Below are 14,032 nucleotides of genomic sequence, written 5' to 3'. Positions count from 1 at the left end.
GAGAACCAGGCAGTAATAGAGAGGAGGAGAAAAGTGATTGGCTCGCTGAAAGGCGATGGAGGCTGGTGACTTACGGAGGTCCTGTTCCCTCAGAACCGGGACAATTCTGGACCCAAACTGGAAGGTAAAGAGAACCTTTGGGTTTGAATGGCTCATCTCTCAGATCATGCATGGGTCACATTTTGAAACAACACTGCTGGTTAGTCTGGCGCAAGATGAACATACTGTCAGTGGATAATAAGAACTGTAACTGAAATGAGGGATGGAAAACAGAAGTACACACTTCATGCTCAACATGCCGCTCGCTGTGCGCTCCCTGTCACATCCTCAACTATGTGACGTAGATGCAATGCAGTCAACAGGCAGGTGTTCTGAAGTTGAGTCTGCTAAAAGGTGTGCATTACTAGGTCTGTCATCCTAAAATAATAGCAGGCAGGCAGAGTTCAGATACTCACAATACACATACTGTACACAACACCACACACACACACACACACACACATACACACACACTGACAGTCTTTTTTATTTCTGACAACAGAGAGAAGCACAGATGCTGTGGGTGTTAACTGAGGGAGGGGGAAGGATGAAACGGCATGCTGCTGGAAATGATTCACACAAGGGTGGAGGTCTTGAAAAGAAGGAATTGAAACGTTCAAGGGAAGGAAAAAAAAAAAAAAAAAAAATCAGTTTAGAGCCGTAACTTTGGAACAAGGAAAATGTTCAACAAAACTGAAAATGTCATTGTCACTGACAGAACAGATTTCTCGCCAGACCAGACTGTTTATTAATATATAGAGATATGTTTTATTTAGAATACCTTTGTAAAAAGTCACCATACATTCAAGGTCAATTTTCAGTATCACATTTTTCTGGTTTCCCTCCACAGCATGCATAAGATAAACACTTCAACTAATCAGTACTTTCTCACTGTTTCTGGAAATATTTTCTTTCTTTTTTTTTTTTTTTTAAAACAAGGACAATATTTTTTTTTTGAATTACTTTTTTAAAGAAAAGACCAAAAACTACATAGCCACTCAGGGAATACAATCATAAATAACACTGAGAGCCGCAAAAGCCGTGGTTTAACCTAAAATGAATTCACAGCTGTTATCGAGGATACTGAACAGAAGACCCCTCCGAACTGACTGCTTCAGAAAAAAGACCAAACTGAAGGTTAAACTGGAGTGAGGCTTTTTATTTTAACGGACAATTCTGGCAGGAAGTCCAGCCAAGAATAAAAAAAAAAAAAAGAAGAAAAAAAAAAAAAGAAAAACAGTTTCTGTGGGGCTGCGATTGGGACTGGAAACATGTTTCTGCAATGATCATAATACAGTGCAATTTGGTGGACTGACGGAAACATTTTATATATATAGAGATATATATACCGTATATTCTCGAAGCTCAATTTGAAGATTTGCTTCATTGCACAGAAAGTATGTGTTTAATAGAAAAAAAAAAAAGAAGCAAAGTAAGGCAAATATGACACACACCCTCTGGACGGAAAATCAAGTTTAGCACTGACACAAGGAAGCACAGCGCGACCTACGGGATCTCTCAGAACAGAAACATAGTAAGCTGCTGCACAGCCTTACTTTCAACAAAGCTTTTTTTTTTGTTGTTTTTTTTCTTCTTTGAGCATATGTGTGTTGGGTGGGAACTCAATAATACTGGGCCCACATGTGCTTATAAAGGCCATTCAGCCGGTGGCTTTAGTACAATGACATTGAAGTCTTTTGGCACTTGTACAGTACATGAACATGTCCTTTAGTTTGACAAAATGACACAACCATGTACATGCATGAAAGACAAGCAGTAGCAAAGGCAGTCTCTTGAGAGATCAGTCCGTGATGGTGGACTGTGATCAGAGACAGAGTATTCAGAGTCCATATCGCTGCATGCCGAGCAGGTAGGCCCCGCTCTGGCTCTCTCGCTCAATGCAATCCTCCACCCACCAACCGCTACTGTCCACACCGACACCACCAGCAGCAGCACCCAGGATGGACGGAAGGAGGAAAGGAGGGACCCGGGGAGGAAGAGAGGACAGAAAGGAGGGATGAAACTGGCCTCTTCCACTTGGAGAAGGGGTGTGTGTGGAGGCAGAGGAGGAGGAGAGGTGGAGATAAGTGGACAGGAGGGAGGCTAAGAGGAGGGAAAGATGGGGAGGAAGAGGCCCCTGTGCTATCCGGAGCTGTCTGTGTCTGTCTGTATGTCTGTTCTCACACAGTCGAAATCAATTTGCCATCAGGACTGTCACTGTGGAACAAAGAGAGAAGGAAGCTTGCCAGGTCGGACACACTCAGAGAGAAATGGAGAAAGACAAGACAGGCACAAGGAGGCGCGGTAGAGTTTTGGAGAAGCGTAGGTGGGGTCAGGAAATCTACGTCGCCCCACCTACAGGTACAACTCCAAACACACCTGCCGTGATCAGGAAGATTGGACTTCCAATTCCCTCATCAACACTTTGTTTTTTCAAAATCGGGATATGTTTGCTGGTTGGATATTCAAATCGAGCCATTTTAGAGAAAGGTCGTCGGTGAGAAGTCGACAAAAAACCCAGGAGTTACTGTTGATGAGAAAATCAAGTCATCTCCTTAGCTGGAGGGATGTAGTGTTAAGATTAGTCTGTTGGGGTGAATACACCCTGCGGGACAGTGTTGTCTCAAATTACTGATACAGAAAAAAAAAAACAAAACACACACACACACATTCAGAGCAGACAAGAGTGTGTAAAACAGCTTGACACCGGTGCCCAAAGCCCCAGGCTGACAAGCAGTGATGACTGAGATGAAGTCAGCATGATGTCTTCTGTCACAACACGTACTCCACCAAAGACCAGTACGAGCCCACGTACACTCCAGGCCATCTCTCTCACTCTGTCACAGTCGCACACATTTATATACATGTACACAAGGATGTACTCCCTGATTGGACAGAAACAGGCACAGCATAATTCCTAACCCTAACCTCTCACAACCCCTGGCGAGTCAGCTAGGACTTGATAGGATTACAGTGCTAATATACTGGGCCAAGAGCACTCTGACGATAAACTGTGGACACTGACCCCCGCTACGCTGCCTTCGTTACTTTAAAGAGCCACTAAAAAAATAAAGCGAGAGCAAAGAGGGAAGGACAAAGAAGACACAGTAAAGAAATATTCAAAGGAAACACTGAGCATACATCAAATCTATTGCTTGAGCCGCGCCACTGTGTATTACTAACCACTTCTGAAGCCAGTAGTCTATTGATTCTTTAGTTAATGGGGCAAAAAATGCATCCGTCAAATCAATTTTTTCCCTGTTAACCATAAACTGCATATTTTATATTTGGGTTTTGGACTGTTGTTCAGACAGGACACGTCGTTTGAAGACAGCCCTTGGAAACTGTGATTGCTATTTGTCCCTATTTTCAGACACTTTATAGACTCAAAGAACACATCCGTCCTAATTTCAAGCTACATATTAACTGTTTAGAGTTTGTATTACACTAACTGTCACAGAAGACTCCTTGCAGCTTGTGTACTTGTACTTTACCATCTTGTACCAACAAAAAATTATGCAACATGTGCCGACGACACAGTGTTTTGGCTTCATGTTTTGCAGCTGTGCCTGGCTCCACCAGTTCATATTTTGTAGAATACAGCATGCATACAAACTTTTCTACATGTCAATTATCTCGTACTGCAGCGTAAACCTGCTTTGAATGCGTATGTGGCATTTAATTTGACTTCTGCGCATGTGAAGCAGTTGCCTTGCTGTCTCTTGGGTGTCAGAGCATGTAGTAACTCAGGTGAAATGCCTGTCTTCCTCTGATGCTCACTACCAAAACTACAGAAGCTATAGCAGCAGCAGTCATATCAGTCATTGCTCTCAGGGCAGGGCAGAAAAGGCACTTACCTTGTGGCAAAGCGGCCGTCATAATCCTCAATGGCAGGCTGAAAAGATAAAAGTAATATTTCTTATTTTGTGGCCTGCTGTACCTGCATACACACACTAGGTGGCAGCAGAAACTCGAGCAGAAGTCTCCTTTTCAGCTGCTGCAGGATTACTCATATCCAATTATGCAACACAGGGCAAAACCAGACGGGGGCTACAAATTAACTGAGCAAGAGTAACAAGTGTGTGTGTGCTGTTCACGGATTCTACACGTGTTAAGTGGTACCCACCTGTGTGCCAAAGCCTGCCATGCTGTAGGGGCGTGGGCGGGTCTGTGCTAGGCTCTGTGCCAGCAGCCGGGCGGTCAGGCCATAGTCAGGTGTGGGCAGTGATCCATCATTCTCCAACAAGTTCCCTGTGCTGCTACTTTTCCCATGGTGCAGGCTGGGAGGGGAGAAAAACAAAGGCCTCGGACTTGAGTTCCTGAAGTTGACACACCATTTATGAAAGAAAAACACTACGTACTTCACTTTGAGCTTCTCACTGTCGCTCTCAGGCAGCACACGCGTGTAGGAGAATGGGAACCAGCCACGCCTGGGAAAAGCAAAGACCTCGATAACCATTTATCCACTCTCACAGTCTGGATTCAGGCAAAATAGAATAAATGAATCCATTACTTACATCTTGTTCTTCTCATTCTCCCCATAGTGCCAGCCATCGCGGGCTTCAGGCACTAGCAGGGTGATGACATCTCCCTCAGAGAAGCTGAGCAGGGTGCCGTTGTCACCCGCAGCGTGGGAGAAGATGGCCTGGACACGGGAGCGCCCGTTCTTCTCCAGGCCTGCTGCCATGGAACTGGACCTGGGCAGGGTCCGTGTCTCTCCTGAGGAGTTGCAGACAGAGACGATGGTCAGTGACATGAAGTTCACGAAGAGTTCAGAGAGTCACAAACTCTGAATAACTAGAGGCTGCAGTGCTCACTAAAGATGACATTTATGTCTCTTTCGGCACAGTCAGCAGCCAGGCAGATGTCCTAAATTTAACAGGTTCTTAAATGTGCTCTTGAACAGCATTTGTAAACATCCATATATCACTGCCAGATTCACTGATACTCTGGTGTAATCACCATAAAAAATGAGTTTTTGAGTTAATTGAAAACAGTCTCATGCCTATATTTCTCATAAATACTGCTGTTAAGTGTATGTCGCCACTTCTACCTGCTCCACTACAAGTCAGAGTCTAAATCTTCCCACCCCAACAGCCAACACTGTAATTTAGCATCAAAGTTAGTCAGTCTTACTGTGATCTGACCTCAGCATACTTTTACATAAAATTACAGAATTTGGTTTGAGACTCAATCAAATGTTTTGCTTGTGATTTTCTTGCCGCAGTGCTCCTGTTGCTCATTCAGTTCCAGCAGCGCTCGGATATCTTACCCACGGGGTTCTTGTTCTTGGCGGGAGCGGGCCTGCGAACAGGGAGGGTGTTGGAGTAGACATCGCTGACCTGTCTCTGGGGCTGAGCCTGGGACTGGCCCTGCGCCTGGGTCTGAGGGGACGAAGGCCTGACTTGGGACACGGACATAGTCCCTCCGTCCGTCCAATATTCTTCCCCGTGGACTCCTGTTGTCCCATTGACCATGGACATACCATCAGGGCCCATCAGCCTCTGGAATAAACAAGCGGATATATGGATTAAATACATAAAATTGAGAAAATGGCTACAGTAGAAATTACTTCATGTAATATTTCAATTAAGCCAAAGTGATGACATGTTGTGATCAACATCTTGATAAAAAAAATAAATAAATCAGAACTTTGGGGTCAACTATGACGTCTAGTGAGGGTTCATCTAAATCTAGTCTGTTAGCTGTGGCGCAGCATGAAACGTAGCCTCTAAATAGCTCATTAACTTGAGTGCCATCTTTAAAGTGAGACAAGGGAGATGTTTGTCTGATTTGCATCTTTATGGAGGGCCACAGGTGGACAAGCTGACATTAAGATAGAACCTCCGTCACAGTTACGTCATTCAGTTCTCTTAAGAAAAACAAGAACCCTTTCTGTGTAAACAGCCATAAATTTCAAGTCAGTCGTCTTCTTCCAATCATGTTGTCTTCCTATAAAACAAAATATGACGTGTGCTTACCTAAGCTTGAACTTACCAGTTTCAACAAATAATATCATGACATCAACATTCAACTTTTAGTAGGCACAGCTAGCTAGCAAAAGCACAATATGTCTCATCGGCCACCTCAGACCTTGTTCCGTGGGACAGACGACGGGCACGTCTGCCTACTGTGGAAACAGAGTTCATGAAGGTCTTGAAGGAGGAAAGTCGTCCTCTAAGACTGAATGGTGGCTATCACTGAACTCTGTCTGACTATCTTGTTTCACACCAATTCAATTTGTCCTGATACAGGCGCCAGATAATCCAGTTTCATTTGGACTTTAAGGGTTAGGTTAAAAGAGAGGTTTTGTCCAGGATGTAGCTTGTGATTAAGGCTAGGTCAAGTAAAAAAAAAATAAAATAAAATAGAAACACAAATTAATACAGTAGAGATAATTTCCTAAACTCACCCCTGGGTGTCCCAGGCCACTGCCCATGAAGACAGCCAGCTCTGGAGGCACAGGAAGAGGCTGGGCCCCGGGGATAGGGTCCGAGATTACCAGGTTGGATTTAGAGGAATGCAGGGGGCTGGTGCCCCCGAGGGCAGCAGAGCCCATCTGCTGGGCCAGGAGCATGGCCCTCTCTGGCAGCTTGTTGGGGTCTGAGCAAGCCTGTTGCCACACTGGGATCTTCTGGGTCAGAAGGTCTTTACCCTGGAAGGAGGCAGGAAAAATCAGAGAACAGAGATATCGATGTAGCTGCTGTCTGACCAGAGAAAAGAGTCCAGTTAAGCACTTTCTTTTCATAGTTCCTCCCTATCCTTGAAAAAGATTCGGCTCTCAACGGTTTTTCCTCTCTCTGTACCCTTGACCACTGCCCTTTGCACAGCTATGATAATGTGCTGCGTGGGTGAGGATGTGGGACAGACTGACATACAACTGAGCTGCCCACTTCAGCATCTCACAGCCTGTGGTCACGGCTGTTCTTCCAACAACCCCAGAAACAGATTTTAAAGTGCAGACGGAAAGGCAACACATACTGTACAGCATACATGCATGCACACACATGCAGAACGCAGACGGTTTTGTTCCTTTCGAGGTGCTAATTCGTAGCTCTTTCTCGGTTTCTCAGGTGCACACACAGACACAGACACACACACACACACACATACACACTAGGAACCCTCTGGGAGAGGGTTCTTTAGTTTGCTGAAGGTGAACTCTTCCCACGCACGCCCCCATCCTGATTAATGACTAGACTCCATGTTGACAAAGGAAGCAGGAACACAGTCCACACACACACACACACACACACACACACACACACACACACACACACAACCACAGTCCTCCTCCAGCCACATCTTCAGGCTGGCAGTTCACACCCACCAGTTATCCCATGAGACTGATGTACTCCATTACTCAAGAATATGAGGTTCTTGGATAATGGATAGGCATACATTTGTAGACATACAGACGAGCAAAAACAAAGGACTAAAGCCTGGTTAATAACGCTCCATTACCTTTGATGGTATGATATAGGGGGAGTTTGTTTGGATTTAAAGTTTCTTTGCCTCAAATGTCAACAGCGATGTGGAAATAACAAGCAGCTGTTATAAAATTCCCTAATCACTGATGTAAACAATATGGGTGAGAAACAACTCTTGTCCTGTTCGTTGAGCTGAGCTGCGATTTCAATCCATCTTCCTCTACATTCAGCGTTTTGATGCCTTTTCCTATTAAAGCCTTTCATGGAGCGAACAAGCGAAGCAGCTTTCTACACAAAAAAGGTGGCCAGACGCTCGAGGGTGCAGTGATGGATTACAGCTTCAGATATGCCTGTCAGCTGGGCATTGTCTACAGTCTTAATGAATTTTTAAAATGAAGAGGCCCCAATGAGCGGTCGAAGCTAATGTGACTTTGAATTATACATCTAGTATGCTCTTTTCACTGAACAATGGTCTACAGCAGGTGAGTTTCAAATAAAACAGAGATGACACACGGGGAGTAGGTGGCTAGAGTCAACACCGGAGCACAAAGGGAATACGTTAGGTTTCGTACATTGACCTAATGAGCTCTGCACACGTCCCTTTCTGAACTTAATGGACAGAAAATCTGCTCCTGATTAGCTGCCAGATCAAAAGGACTGAAAACAGGCTGAGCCCCATTAGCTATTGAGGTTCCACTGCAAACAAGTATTTGAGGGTTGAACAAATTATTCAAGGAAACACCAAAACTGACCACAAACTCAGCCTTTATTAAAGGCCCCGAAAGCCAATTTTCTCAATCAGCTTGTTGCTATGAGCGATCAACACTATGTTTGGCCAAAGTTTGAGCAGGAACAGCGATTTCGGCCTGTTCGTCCTTTCCTCTCTCCCTGATTATAACTGGGCATGGCTCATTTGGGAGAAACATGATGTAATGTGTTTCTTTGCACCAATCAGAGTTCAGCAACGTTTGAATTAAAACACAATGGCGGTCGTGGGCGTCTTGCTTGAGTTGCCATCATTGTCAATCAAATCAAATCAAACCACACCCACACTCACTCTCCTGATGAAGCAGATGAGATGAGTTTTTAGTTTTTTTCTCAACATCAGCTTTTTCAGCTATTTGGTCATGGATATATAGAAATACTTGAGATTTGAAACCACGATTTTCAAGGTTCAAATGAGTAATCTTGAAGACTTTCACTTAAATAAATGTCTGTTAAGTCACATTTAATGGCTGAAAGAGGTAGCACAATGGTGATAGAGCCTATGGCCCACTGACCCCAACCAGTATTACAAGCTGGGTGTCTTTGGCCACATTCCCAGAGAAAACGAGCTTCTGCTAATGCAAACTGAACATTTCCTACTTCTGATGCTTCACCTTAAAAGCAGTTTAAGTGGTGAAATGCAATGCACTCACCACGATCATTAATCAAAATTGTGTCTGTGTAACATGACAAGTCATTTTTGTCATTGTTTGACAGTGGATCATGTTGAAATGTTGCAGGAAGTAACAGAAGTAATGGAGCTGCAGGCGACAGGCTGCACACCTCCAACTTCTCTGCAATGTAACCAACTCCTTTGACTGTCTGCAGACTCATGCCATGTGCAGCATAATATCAGCATTTTCCATCACAGAATGAAGGAAAAGGCCAATGATTGCCTGACTTCTTTTGCTGTCCCCATAATTCTGTGACCTGCAGTACTAAACTGCATTTTGCTCTTACCACCAGTACAGGTGTCACCAAAAAACTATGACTGAACTGTTGAACAACAACTTTAGAGTAGCTGTACTTACAGCTGTACTGTAGCTGACTTAAACTTACATCTTCATGGTAACTTTAACCATGACTTCCTGGAACTATGGCGTTCATGTCTCTCCTGATCCTTCTTTGATCGCAAAATAAACGTGTTTTTGAATCTTCAAGTGCCACTTGGACTTACCTTGCCATGGTAGGCGCTGCTGTTTTTGGCCACGGCACATTGGCGGTCCACCAGGAAGCAGTACCTGCGGCGCTCCTCGGACAAGGCTGTCTTGTATCCCTCAGCGATGAAGGTGTCCAGCTCAGTCTGCTTACTGCTGATGGTCTCCACAAACTGCAACAGACAATGACACATGGACACTTTGGTGAGGCGTAATACCTACAGATTTGCATAAAACAATCATGACAGTGATGTGTACACTGAATATTGTCGTATGTTTCATATGCCTAACTATTGCCTTTCCAGGTTTTACAAGTGAAACAGCGAGAGGGAGGTTTTGGTTAGCGGTACACTGCAAGTCCTTCATCTCCTTATATTTAGTAGGTCGGGCCGATGGACAGAAGGTCTGACAAGTATCCAAACAGCTAGCTAACATCGACTTTTAAAAAAAAAAAAAAAAAAATAGCACCCTGCTTCACATTCACAAAATTACACACATTTAGACATACAGCACAGTATTGTTCTGCCAATCACTGCACAGCTCCACTGGAGCAATTAGAGGTTAGGTGCACCTCGGCGGTAATAGCCGTCCAACGAAAGATCCTTACTCAGTAACTTTCTGTGGTCAGATTTTCCCTGCAGGCTGCAACTGAGGCAAGGCAATTATGCCTGAAGATCCTGCAGTGTGCAGGACCCACTGCTCACAAAGACCCACGAATCCATTTTATACATCGGACAGTAACAAATAACAGGTGTGCTAATGCACGTCTAGGAGTGAGCAACAGCGACAGAAAGGGAGGGAGATCCAGGGCTGTCAGTTTGTCTTAGCATGAGCGCTCTAAAAATGGGAAATGTCAAGAGCGAAATGTCTCAGCCAGTTCACTGACAACACACACACACACACACACACACAGAGACACACACACACACACACACACACAACATGGTCAGTAACAGTGGTGAGAAGGAGCTACGGGGAGTCCAATTTTGAAGAGGAAGTGGCATTTAGGTGTTTTTCTGAGCGTGTGCATACGCATGTCAGGCACTGTATTTTAAGAACAGCCGAGTTGGTGGCTGAAAGGTTTCAATACTGTACTCTGAAAGTAGGCTGGCTGTGTCCAGTTTCATGGCTTTAAAACTGCAACATCTGCTGACAAATACTGACCTAGAAGAGAGTGTTATATTTACTAGATTTAATGATTTGACCTAGACTGAACTTTCTTTGGCGTATTGGCTGGTTTGTTATGGGCTGTGTTACTCACACATAACCGGTGTCAAACACATACACCTTTCTTTTTGTTACACAAGGAAGCTGGCTTGGATAATGACCAAATGCATTTTATTCTGAATGCTTAAAGTGATAAAAATGTCAACCTTGTTTGTTGACACATGACTCCAATACCCCTCCGTATTAAGAAATTGTAAAGACAGCCACTGTATCAAGTTTGCAGATAATTGTGTTACTTTGTCATTTCAGCCACAGGAAAGAAATGATCATAATGCATGTTGTTGGTGCTGTGGTGTGATTATATCTCAAGTTCTGCATTCTCATTAGAGTAAATTTTCAAAAGTTCCATATTAAATTCCACAAAGACTGATGAAAAGACTAATGAAGTTTGTTGAGTTCCTCCCTGCAGCCAAATGAAAGTTCCTGTGGTGCCACCACACGGTGCAGATGTATTTCATTGAGTAACCACCAGAGCACACTGCTTCCCCACTGCCAACAGCCACAAGGTTATTGGAATTCAAAGTGTGGAGGAACACTTAAGGTGGCAAACTGATACTGAACACAAACATTTTGAGGAACGGCCGTTTGCATTAGCACTGGAAGAAATCCACCAACACCATTACACAAATCCAGAGAGCCAAGTTGTCAAACCGAGCCAGAGCCTGGCCTTATTCTGTTCTTCCTGTGCACCTTAAGCTCAAGCTAAGTGCTTTGAAACGGGTTCAGTTCAGTTGTTAGTTTTAGTTCTTGACAGGCACAGCGATCAGTTAAAGGGCTGAGCGTCTGCTTCAACAAGGTGAAGAGCCCTCTCCTCTTGTCAAATCCACATGGCCCAATTCTCAAAGCATACAAAAGGTCACCAAAGTAACCTAAGACAATTAGTGCAGCGGGAAAAGCCGGGACAGACAGCAGCCGCTATTATATTCAAGCGACCTCAGGTTACATCATAGCTGGAATGACTTGTTTCGCAAAGGTTATGAATATAAATGAAACCTGCTGCATGTCAATTCTTACATTCAGGCTTGAAGTGGTCTGTGTGTCCCCTGACGCTGACATATTCAGGACAACATCCTACTACACCAGCAAAAAACCTGCGCGTCATTATGCACCTTATTACACTAATACGAGTCGCAGTGGTGGGGAGGAAGGGATTCACACCAAGCACACGGTAGGACTCATAACAAAACGGTTTATACTCCTTTACAGTTCTGTTGGGATTCAAAAGCATTTCCTGCACAGTCAAGAGCCGCTTAGGTCTGCTTTTCTGTTCCTTCATCATCAGCAGTCTTTGGAATCAAAAGAATTGTATTGTGACACTCCGGGGCACAACAGAAAGCACCTACACCTACAGTACGTGCTTGAATCCACCGCGTCTGTGCTTATCGACCGCACTTCAACAAACCCTCTTTCTCTGCGTCCGTTTGAATCCACAATTCCAGGTTGGACTCAGTTTTCAATTTTATGACACCACGGCGAATAAACTCCGAGCTTATCAAACATCTTGAGATATTAATTCTGAATCCTGAACTCCGTCTCTCTCTATCTCTGTCTGGGCTCTTATTAACAGCCTGTGCAGTGCAAAGGAGTTTATCTAGATGAAACCTCCTTTCTACGGTACCTTGGTCCACTCCACTGAGCTACATAATGAGCTGATTATCATTTTGGCAGGGGCTTTACCCATTGATGAGATGGCACAGTGAAAGTGTCTGAGGGCAGGAGGGAACAGGGAGGGGGAGGAAAGACAGACAAAGAGACAGACAGAGAGGTGGGAGAGACAACAGCGAAGAGTGTGAGAGAGAGAGAGTGAGAGCGATGGAGACGGCGATCAATGAAATGCGGCCGCCATCTGTGTCCGCTGCCAGACTGCACTCAGACATACTTTATTTTTTAATGAAAAGAGAGGAGATAAAAAGGAAAACTTCTCATCTGCTAAAATAACACAGATGTGGTGGAGGAGGACTAGGGGGAGGACACGTTGAGCTCGCCTTAGCAACTTTTACTTGTACTTTCTCAACTGCCTCCGAGTGCCTGAAAGGAGTCGCCTCTGTCCGCACAAACTGAACTAATCCGAACCATCGAAGCAGTTCTCTGTGGATGCAAACGAGTTGACTTTTCCCTCACACGCCCACTGCTGCGATATGATCGGTTAAAGTGAGCAGACTGAAAATGAGACATGGAGATTGATTTTCCTTTTCCCTGCTAACCGACTGGCGGGTACGAGTCCGGAGCCCGATGAGCTCGCTCCTCCGCGCAGATGGGCCCCATTGATCAGTCATACAGGCTCAGTAAGAGTGGGGTAATGTTACTCTCCATGTCCAATATGCACAAGTTGAAATTGTTGTGCTGTGTTTGGTTTGGCTTTAGTCCATTTGTCGCTACATCGACTGATCCACAGCAAGATACTGTCTCATTCAACATCAGCTACTGGCAATGAAATATGGCATCATGGTACTCAGAGGACAAATCCAGAGGTTTCGGGGAACCCCTGATCTGAACTTTCAATTACTACAAATTAAATATCAATGTCTATTGGGCAGATTGCTAAGAAATCGCAATAATACGAGTATTAATATGTCTCTTTCTTTTGTGGATCTTTTTCCTTGAACCCCCATGGGATATAATGTCAACATTGCACACAAGTTATTTTGTTTCCACTTAGCACATTCATACTCCTCTGAGGTTTTATTTTAATGCTCTGTGGCCTTTTGTAAGCCCTGAAGACAAACTTTAGATTAGTACCATTAATCATCAGGCTCTATAAACTCTCAATAAGTCCAACATATTTGTATTGAGGGTGTAATCAACTTTCCGGGCCCTTACTATGGATTTAGATTTGTATTTTTAGATGTCCTCTCTTTCAGTTTTTGGTTGGAAGTGATCTGCAGTAGAAGATTCCTTCATCAAACTGTGCCTCATGTCACACTGGAAACCTATCAGAGGCTTAATGATGCAACACATGAGGCAGACACGAACATGCAACAACTTGCCATTCTTAACTGAGATTTACTGGCTCAGTGCACTCAAACACCCCTCCTATCCCGAGCCCCGCTCCATGCAAAACCGGACCGCTGCACACGCTGCCAACTTTGATGCCTTAAGATGACACTTCCTACACCGTCTCCTCGTGGCATCCCTGACACGGTGGAACAAACTCAATATGACGCAGCAGTCAGATCAATCCAGCACCGCCATGCCATCTCAGACAGGAGAGGGCAGATGTTGGTGTGCGACTGCACAAACTCCCTGGACAGAGGGACCTGCTTTCATCTACAATCTGTTTGGCAAAGAGCAAAGTTTTCATACCCAGCGAACTCTACAAAAACATCGTACCCATAAGTGTTGGTGGAATCTTGTTTCTGCTTCAGCTATCAATCCGACTCTGTCACAGCCGTCCACACTTCACAGCAAGACCAA

The 14,032-nt window shown here is 44.4% G+C and overlaps 1 protein-coding gene across 5 annotated transcripts in view; it reads right to left on the bottom strand.

Moving 5' to 3' along the window:
* The window catches only part of LOC143333721 (BAR/IMD domain-containing adapter protein 2-like), a 51,767-nt gene that overhangs the window by 1,986 nt on the left and 35,749 nt on the right, over positions 1-14,032 (bottom strand). Inside the window, exons 7-14 of one of the 5 annotated variants that reach the window (XM_076751952.1) lie at positions 9,412-9,564; positions 6,452-6,694; positions 5,312-5,543; positions 4,557-4,758; positions 4,401-4,469; positions 4,166-4,319; positions 3,897-3,934; positions 75-117 (exon numbers count right to left, since the gene is read on the bottom strand). In XM_076751952.1, coding sequence (XP_076608067.1) covers positions 90-117; positions 3,897-3,934; positions 4,166-4,319; positions 4,401-4,469; positions 4,557-4,758; positions 5,312-5,543; positions 6,452-6,694; positions 9,412-9,564 — 1,119 coding nt within the window. In that variant the 3' untranslated portion in view covers positions 75-89. Of the gene's footprint in view, positions 1-74; positions 118-783; positions 2,257-3,896; positions 3,935-4,165; positions 4,320-4,400; positions 4,470-4,556; positions 4,759-5,311; positions 5,544-6,451; positions 6,695-9,411; positions 9,565-14,032 lie in introns of those variants that run through there. The other 4 variants (XM_076751951.1, XM_076751948.1, XM_076751949.1 and 1 more) reach the window with 4 other exon arrangements.

The sequence above is a fragment of the Chaetodon auriga genome, chromosome 16 (assembly GCF_051107435.1).
Source record: "Chaetodon auriga isolate fChaAug3 chromosome 16, fChaAug3.hap1, whole genome shotgun sequence".
Classification (NCBI taxonomy): domain Eukaryota; kingdom Metazoa; phylum Chordata; class Actinopteri; order Chaetodontiformes; family Chaetodontidae; genus Chaetodon; species Chaetodon auriga.
Note: the sequence above shows the minus strand (reverse complement) of the source record. Positions and strands in the feature narration are given on the sequence as shown.